General features: G+C 38.0%; 1 protein-coding gene across 5 annotated transcripts in view; it reads left to right on the top strand.

Annotated features, from left to right (window-relative positions):
• LOC136845699 (uncharacterized) overlaps positions 1 to 13,044 on the top strand; it is a 75,437-nt gene extending 62,393 nt beyond the window's left edge. For all 5 annotated transcript variants that reach the window (XM_067115850.1, XM_067115853.1, XM_067115852.1 and 2 more), the window contains one exon: positions 8,325 to 13,044. In XM_067115850.1, coding sequence (XP_066971951.1) covers positions 9,898 to 11,274 — 1,377 coding nt within the window. In that variant the 5' untranslated portion in view covers positions 8,325 to 9,897 and the 3' untranslated portion in view covers positions 11,275 to 13,044. The remainder of the gene's footprint in view (positions 1 to 8,324) is intronic.
• Positions 13,045 to 27,157: the final 14,113 nt, after the last annotated feature.

Genomic DNA, 27,157 nt, shown 5'->3' with positions numbered 1-27,157 from the left:
GTTAAAGGATGTATGACCGAAGGTAGAATTTTTTCCATTTATCGTGATTCATATGAAAATATTTCAAAACTGATAAAAGCTACAACCATGAGTTATTTTTGTTGTGTTCTACATGAAATTGCACACATTTTCATATATAAAACTTTACGTAACGGCTAATATAAAACGGTGCAAAAATTATGACAGACAAAAGAATTTCTGAGATTTTGGCACTGTTTCTCTGTATGTCTTTGATGTAAGGAAAAAGTTTTTTCAAAAATTCACCATAAATTGAAATATTGTGCTAGAGACTTCCAATTTGTTGCAGAATGAAGGTAAATGATTGATTATTACTAGAATGTAAGAGTTTTAGCTTACAGAATTGTTTTTAAAACCATATCGGTTGAGTCAAAGTTGACGGTGGAAGGTTGAAATTTTCACACTTATCATGATTTATATGAAAATATTTCAAAACTGATAAAAGCTGTCACCATGGGTTGTTTTTTGTTGTATTTTAAACGAAACTGCACACATTTTCATATATAAAACTTTATGTAACGGCTAATATAAAAACGGAAATATTTTTAAAATGACAAAGTGACAAAAGAATTTTGAGATTTTCGGCTCGATTTACTAAAATAGTTCTCGTCTCCAAAAAGTTTTTCAAAAGTTCAATAAATCGAAATATTTCTAGAGACTTCCAATTTGTTGCAAAATGAAGGTAAATGATTGAATATTATAGAATGTGAGAGTTTTAGCTTACAATTGCGTTTTTAAACCATTTCAGTTAAGTCAAAGTTGACTGAAGTTGAAATTTTGTGCACTTATCGTGATTTATATGAAAATATTTCAAAACTGATAAAAGCTAAGAGGGTTGTTTTTTGTTGTATTTTACATGAAATTGTGCACATTTTCACATATAAAACTTTATGTAACAAAGCTAATATAAAATGATGCAAAAATTATTACAAAGTGATGAAAGAATTTCTGAGATTTTCAGTAGAGTTAAGGGGGAGGACATTAGGAAAAAGTTTTTTTCAAAAATTCACCATAAATCGAAATATTGTGCTAGAGACTTTTTTGTTGCAAAATCAAGGTAAATGATTGAATATTGCTAGAATGTAAGCGTTTTAGCTTAAAAATAATTTTTCGACCATTCGATTAGAATCAAAGTTGAGTGAAGGTTGAAATTTTGCACTTATCGTGATTTATATGAAAATATTTCAAAACTGATAAAGCTACAACCATCAGCGTTGTTTTTCGTTGTATTTTACATGAAATTGTGCACATTTTCTATATAAAACTTTATTTAACGGCCAATATAAAATGGTGCAAAATTATGACAAAGTGACGAAAAGAATTTCTGAAATGTGTCCCTGATGCTCTGAGCGTGAGAAGAAAGAAATGGATGCATGGTTCTGGGTAACGCTCAAAACAAAACAACAGCGTGATCCGTGAACTCCCAATATCCTCAAGGTGCGTGATTTAAAATCTTGTTGAACTAGACCTATAACTATTTTTCCACAGCAGAATATTTAAAAACTTTTTGTAGTCGATCTTGACCATACATCCACTGGCACCCAACAGACAATTTTAGTCGATGGGTACTTCGATACGTCCAGTAAGTCGCTTAAGGCGTTAATGAAAAAAAACTGAATTAATTTCACAACAAGACATATTTAAGTTATATTTCAACTTAAAAAAACTTACGTATAATGAAAAATGTCATTGTCCTATAGAGGGATGAAGAAATTTGTTTTTATTTAGCATTTCCCAACGTTTTGTGAGAGAGAGAGAGAGAGAGAGAGAGAGAGAGAGAGAGAGAGAGAGAGAGAGAGAGAGAGAGTCGAAAGAGTGAGAGTGTAATTGTCGTGAGTTTGAGGTTGGAGTTTGTTTACGGCGCTGTCTGTCTGTCTGTGGTCTGTCGGGAGTTTTTCAGTTTTGGGAAGTCTTGAGCAGTTGAGGTCCAACCTTGAAAGTGAACGGACAGTTTGTCTGGCTTTTGTTTTGGTTTTTCTTACCGTTTGATGGTGCATGTGTTGTGTTTTTTTTTTTTATTTCTTTGTTGGTGGAGGTTTGTTTGAAATTTTGTTTTGTGGTTTCTGGGTGCTGTGATTGGTGACCGTGGACCTTACCCATCTCCAGCAACCGAAGATCAGGGTGAGTGTTGTTTTGTGTGTGGGTTAAAATTCCGCCACATAAGATTTGGCGCCCAACGTGGGCAGCTGGTGGTGCAGCTGCAAGTGAGATTGGTGGCTGGTAGTGTGACTGAAGAGAAGGATGGAAGAGGAACTGGTAAGGTTGAGAGAGGAGAATATGGGAGGTTGAGGGGTGAGAATGAGAGATTGAGGAGTCAGTTGGAGGAGGTGGAGGGAATGCTAAGAAGTGCAAAAGAAGAAATGAAAGGGGAGATGAAAGAGTCAGAAGAGAGAATGGAAGAGAGAATGGAAGAGAGGATGGATAAAAAGTTGGAGGAATGATGAAAGTGTGGAAGAAATGATGAAAGGTATGTTCAAGGGTGTTTTTGGAGAAGGGGCTGTTGGAGGCAGGTTCTCTGGAACGTGTGAAAGGGCAAGAGAGAAAGAAAAGGAGGAAGAAGTGAATGGAAGCGTGAGTGATGAAAGTGATATGGGAATAGGAAGTAAGAAACGAGGGAATGAGAGGCAGGGTAAGGAAAGGGGAATGAAAAGCAAGGGAAGGAACAGAGGGAAAGTAAGGATAAGTCAGGGGAAGAAAAAGGGAAGAAGGGAAAGGGAAAGGAAACTGGTAAGAAGGGTAAGGAAGTGGAAAGGCAGGAAAGAAGGAGAGGGTGAAGGCAGTAGTGATAGTGAGGTGGATGGAGGTGAGTGGATAAAAGTGGATAAAAAGAGGGGGAAGAAGAGTGTAATGAGTAAGATGAATGTAAGTGCAGAAGTGGACTCTTTGTATTCGGAAGAGGGTATGAAAGGACAGAGCGAAAGTGAGAAAGAAGTGAGAAGAAGCTATGTATGTTGGGAGGTACCCGGTGTGAAAAGTATAATGAGTATGGAAGTAGGGATGTGCATGATTTCTTTAGGGAGTATGAAAGGTTTTGTCAGGATAAGTATGGGGAAAGTAAGAGAGTGTGGGCACGAGAATTAGGAGAATATTTGACTGGGTTTTTACTTGATATGTATAGGTTATTATGAGTGTGGGGATGTTGAGTATGACAAGGTGAAAGCTAGACTAGTTGAGCAAGCGAGGCGTATGAAAGCGAGTGTTAAGTATAAGAGGAAGAATGAATTTGATGAGGCAAGAATGAAAGCTGGGGAAACCTTGTCACTATATGCTTGTAGGCTGGAGACGTTGGCAAAGGAAGAAGTTTGGGGATGATGGGATAGATGAATGTAAGGAGTTAGTACGGAAGTTGTTAGGGACAGTGCCAGATGGAGTTAGAGAATTTGTGAACTTGAAGTGGAAGGAGAAGAAAAGATGGACGAATGAAAGGTTGACTTGGGGAGAAATCTTGGAAATTGTAGAAGATTATGAGCTTGACAGGGTTATAAAAGAGAGCAGAAGTGTAAGTGTAAGGGCTGGGGTAGATGAGAGAGTACCAGAGTTTGGAAGCTTTAGGGATGCAGTGTTGAGGGGCCCAATGAGAATGGCCGATAGTGTAATAGATAGGAGTGTAAGAGCAAGTAATGTGGAGGTGCCAGTGAGGATGAATGGTGGGTTTGTAAGGGAACAACGGGTTGGACGGGTTAGGGATAGTAGTGTACAAAGGGAAGGTCGATGAGTGGAAGTCGAGCAAAGTGTTTTAGATGTGGAAAGGAAGGACATACAAAAGAATGAGTGTAGGTGGGCTTTGGGAGCGTGTTTGGTGTGTGGGCAACCGGGACATTTGGTAAGGGAGTGTACAAAGATAGGGGGTTAAATGCTACAGGTGGGTCAGATTGCTAATGGTTGTAGGGGTACCCGAGTGAATGTAATATGTGGCAACTGTGGTAAGAATGGGCATTATGCGAGAATGTGTTCAGAACCGAGAGCGAAGTGTGTCGAATGTATGGAAGGGCATGTATCAAGTGTATGTAGACGAAAGAGGGTGACTGTGACAGCGAATTCGGGAAACTGAGTGAGAAGGGGGTCAAATGGGTGGATCCTCCAGGATGCAAGCGGTGCGATGTGATGCATGTATGCGCAGAGGGTTGTTGCATGAGGATCAGCAATTTGTTTTGACAGAGTATGGTAGAAAACGTAAGAAAGGGAAGAACGTAAAGTAAACTGAATGGTCGTAAGTTGTGTGATAGGGGTGTGAGTGCCAAAGTGAAAATGAGTGATAAAGCGTGTAATACGGATGAATGGGATGGTATGGACAGAACGTATAGCATATGCGGGTTTGATATAACTGAGTTGACTGAACGTGTAGGGGTAAGTGAACGTTGGAGGTGAGCGAAAAGTGTAAGAGTAAGAGAGCGTAGCAGTGATAGACGAGTGATTGAAAGCATGAATGAATCGTTGCAAGAATTGGAAAGGTCAATGAGCCGAATGGGATGGGTTAGTTGAAGAATTGGGGAGGTATTTGGGAACGAAGTTAGAGGGTATAGATGAGATTGTGGATGAAATTGAGAGTGGTAATAGTGAAGAAGATAGCGTGAATCTGAGAGAGAATGGAGGAGAAGATGTGAGTTTGAATGTTGTTAGAAGAGAGAATGATTCTGAGAGAATGATTGCGTGCCCGCGAACGCGATCTAGAGGACCTGCTAGTGAGCATCCATGGGTGTTGCGTGAAGGCGATTTGAAAGAGGTGTGAAAAGGTGTTGGTTGGGAAATGCTAAAAAGGGGGAGAAATATAGAGGGATGAAGAAATTTGTTTTTATTTAGCATTTCCCAACGTTTTGTGAGAGAGAGAGAGAGAGAGAGAGAGAGAGAGAGAGAGAGAGAGAGAGAGCGAGTGTAATTGTCGTTGTGAGTGGTTCGGTTGTTGGAGTTCGCTTTACAACCGCTGTCTGTCTGTCTGTCGGTCTGTCGGGAGTTTTTCGGTTTTGGGGAAGTCTTGGGCAGTTGAGGTCCAACCTTGAAAGTGAACGGGAGTTTGTCTGGCTTTTGTTTTGGATACCGTACCAATATTGATGGTGCATGTGTCTCTTTTTTTTTTTTTTTCGTCGTTGTTGGTGGAGGGTGTTTGAAATTTTGTTTTGTGGTTTCTGTGTGCTGTGATTGGCGATCAGGACCTTTACCCATCTCCAGCAACCAAGATCAGGGTGAGTGTTGTTTTGTGTGTGGGTTAAAATTCAGCCACAGTCCCATATAAATAAAGTATCTAGAGATTCATTTATGCTAACTAGAAGCAAGAAATGCACTCTGAACTAATTTAATGTGGCAAAATAAACACCGCGTGATCGATTCCTAAACCAAAACATTTGATCGCTATGATCGCAATTTATAATGCAAAAGCAAAATGAGAATATATACAATTGGATACAGTGTAGTAAAGCATAACTTTTTAAAAGATACATGGAAAGGATGCACATTCGTAATTTTGATGTTTGTATAATACGGTGTTATTATGTGAAAATAGAATACAGTGTACTGTAGGCTAGGCTACCGTATATGATATACCAAAGTGCAGGCTAGGCCTTGTTTGTTATTCAATTTCTCTTTATACTGACTTATCATGTCAATCTGCATTGAACCTGCAGAATTAGCTGACACTAATAATTACTATACCATATATGTATAAAGTATACTGTGTAGTGTATGCTAGGCTACCATATACAGTATGTATAGATGGTACTGATTACCTTAGTGTGGGCTAGGCCATATTTGAGTTACGATTTTTTCAACAAACGATGGGTTTTTTTGGAACCTAACCCCATCGTAAGTAGGGGAATACCTGAGAGAGATATATATATATATATATATATATATATATATATATATATATATACACACACATATATTATATATATACAGGCGGTCCCCGGTTTACGATGGTTCCGTTCTTACGCCAGAAAACCGAAAATCGTCGAAGCGGAAAATTGTCAAAAATCGTCGAAAATCATAAGAAAACCTTACTTTTAATGCTTGGGTGCATTGAAAACGATGTAAACTGCATTATTATTGAGTTTTACATCAAAAACCTTCAAATTATGATTATTCTGCCGCTTTGGGGCCATATTTCTTCTGTCGGATCGGCGATGACGACGCTGTCCAACCCCGAACGCGGCCGTGAAGCCGGGAAATAATTTCTGATGAATATATTTGAAAAGCGTCGCCGAACCTCGAACGTCAGAAGTCGAACCGTCAGAAACCGGGGACTGACTGTATATACATATATATTAACATCGAGCAAAAGCCAGTCGCCAAAGATACAGTTTATGAAATCCCATGCCTCTATTGTGAACAGTCTTATATCAGTTTTACAGGTAAATCACTCCCCCAGATATTATCAGCATAAACATTCAGTTAGGTATGGACAGCAGAGCTCAGCTATTTTTAACCACATAAATAACCATAATCACAGAATAAACTGGAATTTGTCACTTACAATTTATAGCAGCAGTTGTCGGTTCAAAAGCCAGATGGTGGAATCAGCTTTGATTAGTCAAAGAAATATGATGAACCTTTCAAAAGGAGCCTGGGATTCAGATACGATAGATAAAATCTTCTTCTAACCAGCGATTAAGAAGATTAAATAGAAATTGTCGACTGGAGTGACGTAATGTCTGACCTATGAACCTTCTGGTATAAATACCACTTTTCTGTAACTCTTTCTCATTCATTACTTTGTCTGAGGAGAGAGTCAGTTTGGTCTCTGAAATATAGCATTTATTTTCTACATTTTGGCATTTTTATGGGCTCCTTAGATTTGTTGGAATTCTGTTTTTACAGAAAATATTTTAGTCATATATGTGACCTGATTCTCGGTCATATAAAGGTTCTACCAGTACAAATGAAACACGTAAGATACAATTAACACATGTATTTTCCTAAACAGTTACACAGGACCCTGTTGCCAATATTAAGCTACTTAACGGAAGGTACTCTGAGGTGACGTGCCAATCACTGTCTTAGAGATGAGCCCCAACCTGTCGACAGCTTACACCCTGCTGACCATTAACTTTTCAAACTGAACTTGCTTAGGTCATAGGCCTCTTCTGATTGGTCTCATATAATTGAAAGGAACCAATAAGGGTCTTCAGTGTATGGCACTCATTTGAATTGTCCATGCCAAGCCGCCAACAATCGTATGGTGTTTGGCGAATCAGTAGTATCTGTTCGTTACTCTGTGATCACAAATACGTACAAACAACTGGCAGATTTTCTGTTACGTCTCAAACATGAATTTCTATATAGATCAGTTCACCACTCCCCCCTAAAAGTTCTGCATCTCACAGAACTTATAACTTTTTTTTCAAGTAGTTTCTCTGTTATTTGTGCACGGCCATTTTCAGTACCATTCCGCCTGACATTTGCTATCAGGAATTCATGCAAAAAAAAAAAAAAAATAAAAAAAAAAATAAAACTTAGCAAGCCAGGGTAAAATTGCATGGTTACAATTGGCAATTTACAGTGTTATGAATTCCACACATCACAATGCTCTAATTTTTTTTTATTAAAAAAGAATTATATAGGATCAATGGAGTAATAATCTTTAGCTCCACACTTTAACACACACAATTTTCTTAGAATTGGAGTGCAATAACCTGATGTTCAATTAATAAAACAAGACAAAAACCAGATTACTATCAACCATCAAGACTAAGAAGTTTTTTTAAAAATCACAAAAATTGAATAAAAAGAGCAAATGACATCAAATAGACATGAATAAAATCAGTTACAAAAACTGAAATAAAAGAACATGGAATGCAAGTACATAGACATGTTTATGATGTTTTCTTTTCACAACAGAACATGATGCCAATACAGTACTTGTACCTCTGTCCGTGTGCTCGTTGGGTGTGCTGTGGTGATTTGAGGGACCATACACAATTCCCCCCCTTTTTTTATCTATGAATCTGTGCATGATTTCTGTATTTGGGGGCTTGTTTTGTTTGTTTTGACAAGTTTCATTGAGTAATCCGAAAGTAAAGTTAAGTTGTGTAGAAGTGTTGGAAACTTAAGTTTGTATGAAAAATGTTTTACTTGAGCAGAAAATTTATTGTGAAATTGTACTTATACACTTAAGTTTGCATTAAGATATAACTTCGTCCTCATCAGTCGTGAAACCAAAATTGTAATTCTTCATTTATCTTGAGTGAAAGTAGTAATTTTGTAAAGCTAGTTTGAATTTATGAAGGGACAATATCATTTTGTAACATTTAGTTCAGTGTTTAGCTGTGACTTATTTACCATGAGTAGTTTCTAATGTCCTTGTTTTCCCGCAGGGAGGAGGCGTCTGGAACAGCTACCGATAAGTCTTCCAATTCTGTAAGACAATGTTTTTGCGAAAATATAGCCACATTCAATCTGCAAGACCTTATTAGCTGTAGGAATCATATTTGTAATTCAGATATCCATTTGAGATTTCAATTCCTCATTAGTATTCTTTAATAATATTGCTGATTTTTTTGAAGGTTTCATTAGATTATTTCATATTTACATTGTGTTTAGTGGACACGTGATTTTTCAGGTATATTTGTTTCAGTTACCAATTAATTGATAAATTTGATGTTCAGTAGATAATAGATAAAGCAAGAGATATATTTTTGATGTATATAGAAGTTCAATTATATTTTTATTGTGAATTTTTTTAATAAGCATTTCATTTCAACCTTGATCTTTCATCACAGGTCAAAAACAGCAAAATTTTTGGGATTAGTATTTGATACCCACTTGAACTGGAGAGCCCACATTACATATGTAAAATCTAAAAGTAAAAGAGCATTAAATCTAATTAGAAAACTATCGAACACTACTTGGGGAGCCGATAGACATATCCTTACTGTGCTGTATAAGGCAACAGTTCTGTCCATCATTGATTATGGAAGCGAAGTATATGGCTCGGCATCTGACGCAGTTCTGAAAATGTTAGACCCTGTTCACAATGGAGGCCTTAGAATATGCTCAGGAGCCTTTTAGATCATCACCAAAATCATCTTTACAAGTTGAATGTGGTGGACTGCCTTTGTCTCTCCATAGAGAACTAGTAACAATGAAAAGTACTTTAAGAATTCAAACCAGTGATTCTCCAACCAAAAAATTATTTGAATTAAGAGCTGGAGATGTATTTATAAACAACCATCCACCACCTTTCCCAATTAGAGCTAGAAGATTGAGTCACTGACTATAAATATACAAGTGCCTTTAATAGTAAAAGTACCTCCTCCCTGGCCCCCTCGTTTTGGGACCACCTTGACGTGGTGAGGGAACCCCAGGAATCCATTCCCGGGTTTAAGTCCAAGAGTCCCATATGGCATTAAATATTTGTTTGGATTAAATTATGTGGAATTTTCCACTGTTACTGGAATTAATTGGACCTGATAAATAGGAAAAGATATCATAGCTGGGAATGGGTTTATATCCGAAGCTAAATAGTGAGAACTGTGGTAGGACCATCAACTGCCCGATAATGTTCAGACCTGAGAGTTATCAGATTGATAGCTCAAAGGCGGAACTATTCTTTAGGGCTAGACCACGGATTCCAGGGGGTTCTGGTTCTAGGGATAGGACCCTCGGCATTCTATCCGGTTTGCCCATGATGTGATTAGGGTGGAGATGATTGTATTTTTGAAATACTCTCAGTCCTAGCAAGCAGGGTTGGCTTACACTTGGGCCACTCGAATCATGTTGTGCCATCCCCCGTGGGGTAGGGTAGGGAGTGGACATTTGGTAGTCAGTTCTCACTTGTGCCATTGGTGGAAGAATAAACTCCATGAAAGGCTGATGATATCTTTTTAAGGTTTTCAGGTTTATTTTTTGTTTTTATTTATTTATTTTTTTCTCTTTCCTTCAATCTTTATGATAAGTAGTGTCAAAGATTTAAGTACCCCTGGACCCTCTGATGGCATTGTTCCGGCACAGATGACGACAACTTCTCCAGCACAGAGCAAATCTAGCATGGAAATGGACAATTCTCAGGATAATCCAAATAATCCAAACCAGAGTGGTATTAAAACCTTAATACCCTATAGAACTCCCAAAAAGAGTAAATACCGACATGACCCAACCTTGACTCACTTCGACTCCCTCTTTGGGAGTGGAAGTTGGTCAAGGTTTCTAACCATGGAAGCTGACCAAAATATTTCAGCCCTAAAACTAGAGAATTATTTATTAAATAGGCATCCAACGACAGACATGTCGTTTAGACAAATAAAGGAAAAAACTTGGCTAATAGAAGCCACAACAAAAAGTCAGTCCGAGGACTATTTGTCTCTGAAAAATATAGACAGTATTAACATAAAAGTAAAAAATCACAATACTATGAACAGCATTCAGGGTACCATTGTACTTAATGAAAACAATAACGAACCAGTCAATAAGAAAATGCTATTGGACTCTCTCAAGAAAAGATACCCAAATGTCCAAGATTGTGAGGTATATGCTCTATCAAGTAAAAACAACAATAGACAAACGTTAAAAATAGCAAAAATAACATTTGAAGGTGAAGATCTACCTCAAAAAATAAAAATATTAGGCCAAAATAGAGAGTTAAGACCCTATGTCCCAAAACCACTGCAATGTCAAAATTGCAGTAAGTATGGCCACACACACACAAATTGTAGAAATGAACCGGTATGCGCTTATTGTGGATCTACTGAACATACCATGCAGTGGAAATGCAGTGAACCCAAGTGTGTGAACTGTGGGCAAAATCACCATGCAAGATCCAAAGAATGCATGTATTATATATACAATACAGAATTGAAAATGTTACAAGAACGAACAGGGATGTCTATCAAAGAGGCTAAATTGGAATTAAAAGTGAGAGGAATGCAAGATCCATCTAAGAAACATTCATATTCATCAATAACAAGAGCAAAAAATGAAGCAAAAGCGGAAACAGATAGAAATAACAGAGAACAGAAAAGTAAATCTCAAGAAAAAATTAATAATTTAGAAATAAAAAATAAAATGGTAAAGAATAAAGAAACAGGTACAAATGAGATGGATAATATTTTATCCAATTCATTTGAAATATTAATGCAGATAGAAACACAGGAGGATGCTGCTACTAAAGTAACAGAAGAGGGTAGAGATAGACAGGAAATTAAAGATAAAAAAAGGCCTTTGGAGAGAACACCACCCAAAATGAAGAAACCAAATATTAATAGAGAAACATCAGTTAAACCAAAAGGTAAAGGAGATGAAAAAGGAACAAAAACAAAAACAAGCTAAGAATATACCTTTATCTCCTAAAATAATAATAGAACCTATGAAGGCAAATGTCGAGAAGACTGAAGAAGTGAAAGAGAATCATACCATAGATGATAATGATTATGTCAAGGGTACAAGAGCAAATGAAAAGAGAAATACACATGATAATACTTGTGGATGTAATGATTGTTTCATTGAATTATGCAATAACAACAAAAGCATAACAAAAGATGGTTTAACAAACATTATAAGAAATTTTATGAAATATAGAAAAAAAGAAACCACAGATTTGAGTAACCATGAAAAAGGGCGCATGTGCATTGAGCACTTAGTCTATTATAAGGAAAAACAGATGAATGTCGTGAGTAAATTATTAGAAAAATTCCAAATTGATAATACAAAAAAAGAGAGTAAAACCCGACCGCTATAAAAAAATATTTTCAATAGTTATACAATGGAACGTAAATGGTCTACAGACCAGATTACACCTAGGAGAAATACAACGGTTATTAAAAGAATATGAACCAATGATATTATGTTTGCAACATATCAACAAAATAATATTAACGATAGGTAAATATACCTTAGTATCTATAGTGATTCAAAAAGTGTACTTCTGGCACTGGAATGTTTTAATCCTTTAAACCCCCTGATTTTAGAAGTATTAGAATGGTTGTTTTTATTGAAAAGAAGAGAGAAAGAAGTTAAGTTCTGTTGGGTGCCTTCCCATGTTGGGGTGGATGGGAACGAAAAAGCAGACCAACTAGCGAAATCAGTGGTCAACTCTCCAGAACCCACAAGATGCCTCCTACCATCGGGATGTGTATCCTGTAGTAGGACAAACAATAAAAAAGCGTTGGCAGTCCCAGTGGGAGAATATTTTAACAAATAGAAAAATGCGTAGTATTGCATCATCTGTGTCTCCTTGGTCATATCCCCATATGCCAAGGAGACAGGAGACAATGCTATGCAGGTTGAGGATTGGACATACAAGACTCACGCATGGGTTCTTGATGTTCCGTGAGAATCCTCCAATTTGTGAAGACTGTGCTGTACCCCTGAGTGTGGGACATTTGCTGGTTGAATGTCCCACACTTAGGAATTTGAGACAAAGGTTCCTGTCTTGGGGACGAGATGAAGTTGATAATTTTAATCTTGCTACAATCCTTGGAAAGGATTGTAATACTCAGCAATTGTATACTTTTATGTTGGAGGCGGGCCTTCTGAAGAAAATTTAGCTTGTATATAGAATATATGAAGAAATTTATTTATATACGTATCATTTAGATACTTTTATATGAAATTTATTTTAAACCTATTTCTTTTTATTCAAATATTTATATGCATACCTTTTAGATATTTTTATATGGAATTTTTTTTTCTTAAACTTCCCTTTTTTTTAAATTTAAATATTTATATACATAACTTTTAGATATTTTTATATGAAATTTATTTTAAACTTAATTTTTATATTTAAATTTGTTTCGGCGTCAATAACCTAGATGTTATGACACCAGATTTAATAAACAAATCAATCAATCATCAATCACACTTCCCTCCCCTACCTTTCCCTCTTCCATCCCCTACCTTTCCCTCTTCCATCCCCTACTTTTCCCTCTTCTCCCCAAGCACAAGATCAAGTGTTGATTTAGCTGCCCTCCCCTCTCCTTTGTTCTTCCCTACCCCTCTCCCCTCATCTTCCATCTTCCCTCCCTCTCCCCTTGCCTTTTCCATCCCCCTTCCCCTCTCCCTCCCCTTCTCTCTTCCATTCCCCTCCCCCTTCCCCCTCTCCTCCCCTCCTCCCACCTTCCCCCTCTCCTCCCCTTTTTCCTCTACTTCCCACTCCCCCCCTCAACTTGGGACCACCTTGACGTGGTGAGGGGGGCTCTTGAACCCCAGGAATCTGTTCCTGGGTTTAAGTCCAAGAGTCCCATATGGCATTATATATTTGTTTGGATTAAATTATGTGGAATTTTCCACTGTTACTAAAATTTATTAGACCTGATAAATAGGAAGAGATATCATAGCTGGGAATGGGTTTATATCCGGCTAAATAGTGGGAACTGTGGTAGGACCATCAACTGCCCGATAATGTCACTCAATCCCCAGTCCTTACAGCCTCATCTGTAGGCTTCAAATTTTCTATACAAAAGACTCAAGCAGTAATGTTTTATAAAAATAAAAAGTGGAAAAAAGGTGAAGAAATAGATTTAAAAATCAGAAATCATTCCATACCAATTCGTCAAACAGCAAAATTTTTAGGATTAGTATTTGATACTCACATGAACTGGAAAGCCCACATAACATACATGAAATCAAAATGTAAAAGAGCATTAAACCTAATTAAAAAACTATCGAACACTACTTGGGGAGCCGATAGACATACCCTTACTCTACTGTATAAAGCAACAGTGCTGTCTATCGTTGACTATGGAAGTGAAATATATGGCTTGGCATCAGATGCAACGCTGACAACGGGTAGACCCAGTTCTTAATGAAGGTCTTAGAATATGTTCAGGAGTGTTTGATCATCACCAACGTCTTCTTTACAAGTTGAATATGGTGAACTACCTCTGTCTCTCCATAGAGAGCTAGTAACAATGAAGAGTGCTCTGAGAATTCAGACAAATGATTCTCCAACCAAAAAATTATTTGGATTAAGAGATGTGTTTATAAACAATCATCCACCTCCTTTCCCAATTAGAGCTAGACATTACCGCCCAGGAAGGTGAGGATTATCAATTAATACATCTATAATTGAGTTACTGTATATGGGATAAATTATATAATTTCACACTGTTCTGAGAGTTTTAGGCAAAAGTCTATCCCATGAAGGTGATTCTTTCCATGCTTCTTGTAAAAGTAACTTGATAATAACACTAATAGGTGTGATCAATCCTAAGGGATCAAAAATAGAGGCTACTACCATCACTATCAACTACTAAAAATAAGGACTCAGATGTGCTAATAGTTAGTTCATCATCCATAGTATTCTACTCAATTCCCAACACTTTTTGTCTAGGTTTTAAGTTAACATTATAAGTGCTGCGAAAAAAAAAAGGAGTAATTAGAGATCCATCTTTTGCAATGGCATACCTGCAGACTCCAAAAATGCGTCGATTTCTAATTTATTGGAAACTAGTTTAGCTTCACTACATTCTGTGATCATCAGATTGTCTACATTGAGCCTCAAGAAAAGGTCATAACTGAGGTTAGGTTTACACAGGTATTGTGATGAAGGAGAACTTGCTGCAAGAGATAGCACACAAGATTATCTTCTACATACTCTAAAAATTTGAGACATTTCCTGTGACTAGTGTGTACAAGAATACAGTGGAATGTCTTAGAGATGTTGGCAATGGCTGCGAAGGGGTTAGTTCTAAATTCAATTAGTTTATCATACAGTAAGCACATGAGTGACGGACCAGTATGTAGACAATCATTTAGAGATTTGGTACCTCTGCTACAACTACTTGCGTTGAAAACTGTTATTGAATTTTTCAAGACAGGATGATGAGGTAAAAATGTGCCCTCTTGTGGCTTCAGAGCCACCTGCTCTATAAAGTGTAATTCCTTATTTTTATCAATGACTCCTGCATATCTTTCTCTGAGTGAAAGTGAGTCGAGTTGAGATTTGGCAACACGGAAGTTAGGAGGAGGCCTTGCCTCCGATTTAAAAGGCAACCTTACCATTTGTCTATCATCAATTCTTTCGATAGATTGTGTAACGAGCTCAGTAGCTTTCGATTCTGAAGGTGTGAATTTCTCATTGCTAAGTCCAACCTGATCTAGTTCCCAAAGGCGTGACAAATCGGATTCTGAATTTATTATTGTTTTCACACAGAGTGCGAATTGTGCCTGAGTAGCCACATAATCAAACTCTGGATTTGGCTTGTTTGAAGCCCATTTAGTAATAGGTCCAAAAGGAATAGCTCCACCACTACTAATAAAGACATTGACTCCCATAAACTTACGTTGGCCTACAATGAATTTAGCTAAATATTCTGAACCAATGACAATTTCTGTCTTGTAATTTATCAGATTGGATATGCCTATTAGCGAGTTTTATACCCTTACGTGTTAATTCTCAGACAACGTTTTGAGACCAGGCGTTAAGACCTTAGTTTCTACTTTATCGTGAACTAAGAATCTCCCTTTTAACTTAACCTTGCCCAAGGAAACTACACCTCGTCCAACAGGACATTGAATGGATTGTTTGTCTTGCCCGAGCACATTAAGTTTGAGAGAAATGGCTTCTCAGATATCTAGATTCAGCTTAGCCGCTAATTTTGATGACATGAAGGATTTCTGGGATCCTGTATCAAAAAAACAACGCGTGGTTAATTTATGACCTCTACTACTTACTCCTACAGTAGCAGTAGGAATGGCTGAAGCCGGAAGGCTCGACTGCGATGATACAGCATTTATGACAGCATTATTCCCAATAGGTTGGTTTGAGTTGCAGGTATTAGGAGCGGGAGGAGATGCTTGAAGAGCATGTGATTGTGTCTGAGAAAGGACACGTGGTTGCTGCGGTAAGTGATTTTGTGCATTTGGCGCCGGTGCCGGCAGGGGATTCTGAACTTGCTGAGCTCAACACAATACTGAATGATGCCTGCCTTTGCAATTTCTACAATTACTTTTACTTTGGCAATCTTTTACCATGTGACCGGCTCTTAAGCAATTGAGACATAATTTAACTTCTGTAGCATGATCTGAGCGTGATTTAAGACTGAGATACATAGAACAATTAAGAACTGTATGAGGTTGTTGGCACAACTGGCATCTAGAATAAGATTTCTGATTCCAGTGGCTGTCTTTCGCAAGTAATGGTTTCCCGTTACCCTTACCGCAATGTAGGCCTACTTCATTCTAGTGGGTAACTGCTTGCTTCATGCTAACTTTGTTCTGCTGATCAAATGATTGAGAAAAAAATTCTTTGTCAAAGACTAGCTCTTGCAATGAGAATTCGAGCTTCTGGAGGCAATTCTGAACGAAAGTCCTCGTGACTTTGTGCAACTTAGAATAAATCAAATTTAATACAATATGTTCTTCTGGAGGACATGATGTGATATGTTCATACTGGGCAAGAATAGTTTTATATGTTACTCGAAACACAAACATCTTGGCATTCTTATGCACTGGTTGATTGAGATTCTGAAGTTTAAGGTATCAATCAATGTATTATTATTCTGGTATTTGTCTTTCAAGAAAGTAATGGCAACTTTATAGTTATCAGGCTCAAACTGGAAGTGTTCTAACTAGACTTAAAGGTTCTCCCTTGAGAGCTCCCATGAGATATGTGAACTTGACGACATCATCAGTGTCAGATTTATCATGTACTTTGACCTTAAAAAGATCCCAAAAATTTGTCCACTTGGTAGTGACACCGCTAAATTGAGGTAAACTTAAGCTAGGTAACTTATGGGACAATGAATTGCTTGAACTCAATGTCTGCAAGTTGGTGAGAGATTCTAGTCTGCCAGCAAAGTTTGTAATTTGTATTAGTTGTTCTCTGGTTTAGAGCAGTAGCATGCTTTTGATAAACATCTCCATAGGCTTGAGACGATGCACTGGGCAGCCATGTTTCCCGCTGTTCTGTAAAAGATTTAAACACATGTGTAAGATTACCCTGCGATTGTCTATAGTGAGTCTATTTGTGAGTCGACTAACAAGGAGTCGATAGCATTGAGCTCGGATTCGAGTCAAGGTGCTTGCATATAAGAGCAAGACATGATGAACGAGATAGTAATTCATCAATGGACACAAGAATGAATAGGTTACTTACTTGTATTAGGTTTTGCAGTGGTTTTAGTGGAGCAATCTTATTTTGATTGTTCCCTCGTTTTACCTGTTCTGTTTGTTTGTGGTGTGGTGAGTTGACATCCGTCGCCTTGTTTTAGACAGAGTCAGTCGGCTTTAGCTTGGCAGCGAGTCAGGTTCTCGGCAGCTTTAGCAACAAGGAGCCTTTGTTGGAACAACAGCAGGTATTCCTTACCTGTTGGCCTCATCGACTGAAGGTTGGTGGGATAGCTAAATCATAGTCTTCTGTGGATCTTCCTATATAGCAGCAGACATGCTGCTTCAACGTTCCTCCTGTAATTCATCTGTGTTGATGACTGTTCCAGTTGAGCAGTTGGCGGCTGCTTAGGTGTCTTCACAGGAGTTCGTCTGATTGCATTCATCCTTCTTGACAGCTGGGTCTATCGTGTTATCTCTACAGAGATTAATATTGCGTTTATCGGTGTTACCCTGAGTAATTTCATGTTGTTGTTTATCATTTATTATTTATGATTGTTTATGCTTCTGTTTGTTTATTGGTAATGTCTGTTTATCTATTAATGCTGTTTGTATGGTTCTAGTAATTGAGATGTTATTTTGGTATAATTATTCATTACATTATTAGTATTAATAGTGTCCAGCAGTGTATGGCTCTGGTAATGGTTTTCACTACATTATTATTATTAATGGTGTCAAGCAGTGCATGCTCTGGTAATGATTTTCATTACATTATTGTTATTAATGGTGTCGAGCAGTGTATGGCTCTGGCAATGATTTTTATTACATTATTATTATTAATGGTGTTAAGCAGTACATGGCTCAGGTAACTGTATTTTGAGATGCTTTTTGCATTAGTATTTTGATTGTGATTGTTCAAGTCACTTGTGGTCTTTAAGACTTGCTCACTCATTTTGACTGCTGCTGTTTTAACATTTATTAAATTGGTTATGTATGCCAAACCTGGACTCATTTTTTTTTTGTATATATTGTAAAGTACTATACATAATAAATTAGGATTAAAGTAACTTTTGTGGTTTTGTTTTGCACCCTCCTCCATGGTTTGTCTCTGGTCCTGCTGGTCATTTCAGTCCCATTCTATTTTTTTTTTTTTTTTTTTTTTTCAGAACATGTAGCATCTACTGCGGTTCATCACATGGGATAGAACTGACTGCGATTCAACACACTTGACTTTGATTACTGCTATACACGTGGTTAGTGAGTGCTTAAGTTAGGCTTATATAAGCATGTTAAATTACTGCAAACAACAAAAAGTAATTAAATGCTCGGATATCGCTACCTCAAACTACTATAGTTCCTACGAATAGTTAGGTTATGTCAAGGCAACTATGCCAAATTCCACTGAACATCTCTCGGTGAAAACTATCAGCTGTGTAGCTCTAAAGAATGGATCAGAGTAATGAGGATAACATATTCCATAAATGCGTAACGTGTTATCGAGACAACTGAAGTTAATGACTGTCACGGGTTAGTCAGTCGAGGCAACGCGCTGTCCCAAGAGGATGGGTTCGAATTACCAGGAGCTAAAGCACAATTAAAATAAAGCACTGATTGTCCTAAGTACAACTAATCCGGTTTGCCAAAGGACCAAATTTGTGGAGATTTCTCGAACTCCTGTAAGACTAGGCTCCTTAGGTTAACGAGTCTCACAATAATAGATAATGCACGTTAGCACATGTATGATTGTTCCCATGAGGAACCCAAGTTAAGAGTTGATATAGATATGTATGTCTTAACTGCCTAGTATTAAAGGATAACTGGCTCAAAATACCATCTTAGTTGTATAGTTATGAGGACATAGTAATTCAAAAGGTTTAATTGAAGGCACTTATGAAAAACTGTTACAGTTTTGCATTTATTGCAACGAAGCTTTAACTAACGATGCAATTATTCCCAACAATAAATGACAGTGCAATTATTCACAAAACACAAAAAGGATAAGTAAATTCAAATCAGCACATGCCTGCCATTAATCACTAGTCTTAATGAAAGTATGATAACACAGCTCTATCCTGTGGACAATGAAATATTAGTAATAAAACAACTCATCTGATGGTCCAAGGAGAGAAGAGAGCGAGGTGTTGATTCCAACTGCTTTTATACCCGCAGGGTATGATAGTCGCAACATGGAAATTGCAAATATCAAGTGAGGACTGACCTGTGACTTTACACAAATATAGGACGAAGGATGGGGCTTTCTTACAGTGACCTAAATTCCATAAACAATCAATCAATCATATATGCAAAGCCAGGATCTAGGATCAATAGGTGAGCATGAATTAATCGTAGTTTGGCAGACAAGGAGCACATGAATTTGGCGCGAACACGCATGATTTTATCATGAACACTCAAGATCTTGGCACCAACACAAATGATTTGGTGCCAATCTGAAAGTTATTTAGTTTCGATGCAATAAAAATATCCAAAGCACATGAAATAAATTGGGAATTACTTAACACAACCACACTACTTAACAAAATCAGTTAAGTGATACATACACTATTTACAAAATATATTTTCTTTTGTTGTATTCTGTGTCATATTTATCTACATCTGAAGTTCTTAGAGTATGTCTAGAATATTGAAAAATCTTTAATCCAAAATATATTTTAATCAGAATACAAAAATAAAGACAGCTGTGGGTAATTGACTCAGCCCTTGACCTTTCTCTCTTTCTCAGCCCTTGGGATAATTATATTTTACTTATTACTAGTTTTCATGTGTTATTTACCTTATCTGAAATTCTGAAATATTTAAAAAAATCTGATAATTGGATGTGCACATTACTTTTTACAAGTTTTGAGTTTTATTTTTTCTTTATCTGAACTTATGAAAATATATCATACCCTCATTCATGTCCAGTTTAATATTATTTATTTGCACACTATTTTTACAACTTTTAAGTTTCATCACCACTTTGTTGCATCATGCGGCATGACAAGGGGACTTTTGACAGTTGTCGTGACTCGACTGCATAGGTGCTGGGCAGCCTTGCACATCCTCCATCACTAGGCGGACGCCATCAAACTCGGCGACTCAGTTAGGAATCATGCTGACTGTTGTAGACTTTGGTCATCCCTTAGAGGCGAAAGGGTCGTAATTCAGCTGTTACGACAGTCGCGGCTGAATCGCCAATGTGTGACCCAGGCATAACTGTCATAGATATTATAGTATTTTAGTGGCACACGATGATTCACAGGTAATATGTTTACCTCTTAAGTCAGATTATATTGATATCTAAAATTGTAAAATTGTTCAATAACAAACTAAAACATACGCTTGTTTGTTATCAATTATGTTCCTTATTACGTTAATCATGTTGTGATATACGTAGAAAACTACAAAAAAAAAAGAGAACAAATAAAATTCATAGGAAGCATTATTTCCTGAACACTGATACACAAACAGATCAATTTAAATCTTGGACATTAAAAATATAATAATAATAATAATAATAAAACAAGTCCACCTCCCCACTAGTTTGTGGATTCAGTGAGAATCCTGATGATGAACTGCTTTGGCTAGCTTTTCTACATTTGTCTCATCAGTGCTTGTCTATATATATATATATATATATATATATATATATATATATTGTAGTGAATCTCCATTTTTCCTGATGTTAACACCTTTTTGTTTTTTTAGTTGTCACTTGTGATCGAAAAATTATTATATGCCTCCAATGGTTATCGTAGGATAGATACAACCATAAGTACAATCAAAAGTATATTACTCACTTCTCACTATAAATAGTGGCACAATATCACAATACTTTATATTAGGAAACAAGTATTCACCACCTAAGGTTATGGAGGTCTCCTCTTACCGAAGCATGAAAAGCTGTTAAGTCACTTTTCCCAAGGATCAAAAATAAAAATAAGTAATTTTATTAATAATTCATTAGCGAAAGTAGGGAAAACAAGGACTAAAATTGAAGTCTGAGACAAAACCCAACAACAGATGGCGGTGGTGGAGGCTTAATATAAAGGTGACAATTACAAAGATGCCAGGACATGACATTCCTCCCTTTTGAGAGTAAAATTACTATCCAAGACTATTTTAAGAATATAACTAAAAAGATTGAGATTTATACAATTCAAAGCTTAATGTCTCTCAACTCCTAGGAGTCGAGGTTGACGCGATAGGGCATCGGGCGATGGTGTTCTGTGATCCTGAGATTTTCCTCACTTCGATGTTAAATGAGGAGAGGATGTAGGACCATTTGAGGAGTTTCTGGTTGGTGAACTTCGCACGTGGAGGAAAAACTCAGAGGCATGTGGTCAGAGTAGACAATAAGATTGTCTAGGCCTTCCATATAATGGATGGAAATGTAGCACCGTGTTGATTATACTGAATAATTCTTTTTCTACTGTAGCCCATCTGAGTTGTGCCCCTTTGAAGAATCCAGAATGATAGGCTATGGGCAAGAGTCTCTCCAACAGAGGCAAGGAAGCAGCACCATCACTCAGGATTTCCTGTAAAGAACACCACCAAACCGATGTTGCTGGCATCTACCTGAAGAAAAAGGTTTGGTGAAGTCAGGAGCTTGTAGAAGTGGCTTGGAAATCATAAATAGTTTTAGCTGATCAAAGGCCCTGTTATGATTACATGTCCACTTAAAAGGTACTTTGGTTGAAGTTAGAGCAAAAGTGGAGCAGTGATTATTGAAAAGTTTGGGCAAAATCGGGAATAGTATGACACCATGCCTAAAAATGTCTTAAGCTCTTTCCTATTCCTTGGTTCTGATATTCCTGGATGGCACAAATGTTCACATCCTTAGGAACAATAGTGCCACTGCCTATGATGTGACCAAGATAAGTTACCTGACCTTTACCAAAGGAGCTCTTTGCAAGGTTGATGGTCAAGTTTGCCTCTCTTAATCTTTCAAGAGGGGAAGTTAGTATTCTCAGGTGTTCTTCCCAGGTAGTGGTTGCTACGACAATGTCGTCCAGGTACACATATACATGGGGGGAGTCCCCTGATGATGTCTTTGCATAGTCCTCTGAAATGTAGCTGGGGCATTGGTTAGGCCAAATGGCAATACATTATATTCAAATAAACCAAAAGGAGTGATGAATGCTGAAGCTTCTTTGGCCCTTTCTGTTAGCTTAATCTGGTAGTAGCCTTTCAGCAGGTCTATGAGTTAAATATTTGGCATTACTGACAGAATCTATTATATAAATTATTCTGGGCAACGGGTAAGAGTCTTTTACAGTCTTTAAATTAAGTTTTCTATAATCAGTACACATGCGGTAGGTATTGTTGGCTTTCCTTACCAGAATGCATGGAGAAGCCCATGGGGATGTACTGGGCTTGGCGAGGTTATGTTCCAGTAAGTATTCCACTTCCTGTTTCAAGATAGGCAGATGGCGATGAGATACCCTGTAAAAAGATTGTCTGATGGGGTTTTGTATTAGGTTCTAGTACCACATCATGCTTTACTTTTGGTGCAACTTCCAGGCCTATCTGAACAAATTGATGCATACTTGCAATGAGTACACTCAAGTCTTTTCTTTTTGAGTGGGTGAACAGTCTAGGAACTGTGGAAGGGACTTTAGAATTTCCGAATTGTTCATGTCCTTCCAAGACAAAGTAGACTTCACACTGAAATCAGTCTCGTCATCCTCATGGCTCACCTCTGTACCAACTTCGGGTAGGAGTCTGCACCTCATTCTGCATCTCATTCTGTGACCTATGATTAAGAGGCGTTAGTGAAAACTCTGCTTGGCAGATTTAAAGTCATGAATTACATGATTAACTATACCTGTGGAAGATTCATGATAGGGTTTTATCAAGTTCACATGTACAAGCTGAGTAGACTTACGTCTGTCAGGAGTTGCAATAATATAATTTGTTTTTGTGGTCCGCCTGATAATCTCATAAGGTCCCATGAATTTCTCTCTCAAGGAGCCAGGTATGCAGCGATATACCAGCACCTTATCTCCACACTTAAACTCTCTTACCTTTGCCTTCTTGTCATATCTATCCTTCATAAGCTCTTGAGCATGCTGCAAGTTCTTTCAAGCGAAGGCATGGATATACAACAACTTCTCCTCCAAGGTCTTCAAGTATTGGGGAAGGCTTACCTGATTTTCTTTCCTAGAACCTTTCAGTATCTGTTCTTTTATCATGCTTAGGTTGGACCTAGGTCTTCGTCCAAACATCATCTCGAATGGAGAAACTCCTGTAGACTCATTTGGTACGCTACGAAGTATGTACAGAAGTAAGTCTAGGTCTTCATCCCATTCCTTCTCCGTTTCCATTCCGTAGCGTCGTAGCAAATTCTTAAGAGTCTGAAGTACTCTTTCTAAGGCCCCATTGGACTGAGGATGATAGGCTGAAGAGAGAACATTAAAGATGTTAAACTGATGGAGAGCACTCTGGAACAATGTACTGGTAAAGTTGGTACCTCTCTGTCGCATTGAAGTTCCCTAGAAAACCAAACAATGTAAAAACTTTAATCAGCTGTTGGATAATGGTTCTAGCAGAGATATTTTTAAGTGGAAATGCTAGAGGGAACCTAGTAGTGGGGCAAAGAACACTTAGTATATATTCATTACGCCGGCTAGTTTTTGGCAAAGGCCCAACACAATCTATAATTATTTTATCAAAAGGTGTATTAGGGACCACAATGGGCACTAGAGGGGCTGGTGGTATCTTTTCATTAGGCCTTCCGGTAACTTGGCACACATGACACCTCTCTACGAAACTCTTTACGTCCATCTTCATTCTGGGCCAGTAGAAATCTTCTAGGAGGCGCCTGTATGTCTTCGTGACGCCTAGATGACTCTCAGCAGAGTGGGCTAATTTCATGATTGAAGATCGGAGGCTGCCAGGTACAACCAGTTGATGACAGTCACGCCACGAGTCTTTGTCAGTCAGTGTAGGAGACCTGTAATGATGCATGAGGATATTATTCTCTAGATAAAATAAGGGTAACTTATGGCTCTCATCTGAGGGATTTTTAATCTTGCTGAAGCAATTCTTAAGGCTATCATCTGATCTCTGAAGATTGACGAAATCATCATGATGGAGACCAACAAAGTCTGCTAAGCTCGTTGTGAGGAGTTTGAGGTGTCAAGTCATCAGTGGGAGCTCAATTGCAGCTTAAGTGGAAGTAGAACGAGTGGTGGCTTTGACAAGGTAGAACTTCCTGTTGGTTCTGCTCATTTTCTATAACACACACTGGTTGAGAAATAATGAGATTAGGTAAGACAGTTCCTTCAGCCAAATAATTTCCTAGCAGAATATCAGCTTTCTCACAAGGCAAATCTCTATCCAGTAAAGAGGCTACTTCGGTTCTTCCAGTAAACTAAGGGCAATCTATATACATATTAACTTCTACAGGTAACACTAATTTACTGGATAAATCAGTGATGGTAACATATTTATTAGTAGGCTGGGTCAGAGGTTTCAATTTACCACTTACTATAGTTTGTGACGATCCTGTGTCCCTTAACAACTTTATAGGGTAATTATTGACAGTACCAGAGCAAAGGAAATACGAGAAGTCATTTGTGACTTGAGAACAATGGAGAGCAATCCTTCTTTGGCTTTTGCTCTGAGTAGTCTCTGGTCTGTTCCCTGCTGTTTGCTGAGAAGGCTGCATAACCTTAGAAAATTGACATCAAAGGTTAGGACAGTCTTTTATGGCATGTCCCTTCTGTTTACAGAAGGAACAATAAATATTTATACTTGCCTGATCTGTAGAGTTATGTTTCTTGACCTTATGGATGAGGTGATATTCATCAGCAAGAAGAGCCGCTTTCTTCCCTCCTTCTCCTGCCGTTCTCTCTGATGTACATAGAAATGTTGGCAGAATTCTCCTCAAAAACTCCTCTAGTACCATTAAGTTCTGTAATTGTTCAAAGGCAGTTATGTTTTCAGATTCTAGCCATTTTTTAAACTGTTTTAATTTGACCTGAAACAATTCCAAATAAGTTTGAGTGGTTCCTTTTATGGAGTTCCTGAACATTTGTCTATACCCTTCACCTGTAATGGTATAGGCATCAAGGACAGCTTTCATCAGGACAGTAATCTCGTTCCTCTAACATTTGCGAAGCTATGAGCAGCCTTGCCTTTCAGTGCACTCCGAATGAGTAGAACATATTGTTCTTCTGGCCAATGCAAGGTTGTGGCTGTGTCCTCAAAAATACCAAAGAACACGCCTGGTTCTTTTTCATCAAACGGGGTAGTAGTTTAAGAGCTCTTAGTGAGGGAAAAACATTCGCCAAGCTCTCTCTCTTTGCCTTTCTCGTCCAACCTGATATTGGCTAGCTGTCTCTCCATCTCTCCATCTTTTTCTTCTCTTTCCTGTCGTTCCAAGGCTATCATCCTTTCTTTCTGCTCATATTCAGCTTGATGAGCTGCCTTTTTCTCTCTCTCCCAATTCAAGCTGCAACTTGAGCTTCACCAATTCTGGATCCTCTATAGCCTCAGCTACGCCTCTCCCCCTAATGTAAGTGGCCGAAGGGAAGTGTTTCTTCTGATGAAACGGAAGCTTTGGCTACCAGGAAATCCAAAACTCTACCCAGCAGTTCCGCTTTCACCATGGAGGGCAATACAGGAATACCTGCTTGCTCAGCAATCTTTAGGAGAGAGGTCGTTTTTCTTGGCATCTTTCAACAATAAGAGGTGCCCTGAGGTCCTCAAAAACTTCTCCATGTTGAAAGACATGGTGGATCACAAAAAGCACTTTTGGTCCACTACGAGCACTTTCCGAGTCACTGTCACCGAATCACTGCATCACTTTGTCGCTAAACCACTGAATCACCAATGGCTAAACCGCAGAAGTATTAAATCTCTATCCCTATATGGTTGATTCACCGAATCACTAAGCACTAGGTCAATAAATCACCGAATCACTAATCACTAGGTCAATAAATCACCGAATCACTAACACTTACTGTCACGGGTATGAATATATTACCACTTTAAAGAAATATATACTAATAGTCAATAAAGATTTCACCGAACTGCCTCTGAACGTTACCCTAACGAAAGCACAGAAACAAGACACGTCACTAAGTTTTACGAAACTATCACTAATCGCACGCGACGATGCACTAGTTAACGCCACTTTTCACAAAAACTCACTTTAAGTATACAAGAACCACTAATTAACATACACTGGAGGTTGCACAGCGTCACTTTCACTAAACTATCACTTTACTATGCAAAATACACTAAGGAATGTACACCGAGGTTGTACAAAGTCACCTTCACAAAACTCATTTAAAGCACTAGGAAAACACGTTCCTGGGTTCTCGTATTCTGTAAAAGAGGGACAGTAATCCCTGAGGAAATTAATCCTGAATGATGAGAGGGTGGTTATCCTAAGTGGTTCAGTATGTCTGGGGTGACTAAAGAACGCAACAGCAATAGTTGGCAACGTCAAGGCAACAGAACGGCGACTAAGTACCGATTCCTTGCACTGCACTTCCTCCAAACAATCGGCAAGAGGGGATGAGTACCCTATGAAGGAATTTAATCCAGAAGCATTCTAATACGTCTGGGGTGACTTAAGGAACGCAAAAAAGCGATAGTCGGCAACGTCAAGGCAACAGAACGGCGACTAAGTACCGATTCCTTGCGCTGCACTTCCTCCAAACTATCAGTAATACTTACTCATGACGATACAATTGCACCTTGATCGCAGAAGGGAGAGCTCAACAACGGTGGAGGTATTACTATTGATTGTACATTAACGGAAATTCACAAAATTCGATCACTACACTAACGAGCTTAAATCACTTCATATCACTTCATATCCCGGTCAGGCCCCCACTGTAGTGAATTTCCGTTTTTTCCTGATGTTAACCTCTTTCTTTTTTAGTTGTCACCGTGATCGAAAAATTATTATATGCCTCAATGGTTACCGAGGATAGATACAACCACAAGTACAACTCAAAAGTATATTACTCACTTCTCACTATAAAGAGTGGCACAATATCACAATACTTTATATTAGGAAACAAGTATTCACCACCTAAGGTTATGGAGCTTCCTCTGACCTGAAGCATGAAAAGTCGTTAAGTCACTTTTCCTAAGGATCAAAAATAAAAATAACAAGTAATTTTACAATAATTCACTAGCTGGTGCTAGG

The sequence above is a fragment of the Macrobrachium rosenbergii genome, chromosome 14, assembly GCF_040412425.1.
Source record: "Macrobrachium rosenbergii isolate ZJJX-2024 chromosome 14, ASM4041242v1, whole genome shotgun sequence".
Lineage (NCBI taxonomy): Eukaryota > Metazoa > Arthropoda > Malacostraca > Decapoda > Palaemonidae > Macrobrachium > Macrobrachium rosenbergii.
This window is presented reverse-complemented; position numbering and strand designations above follow the sequence as displayed.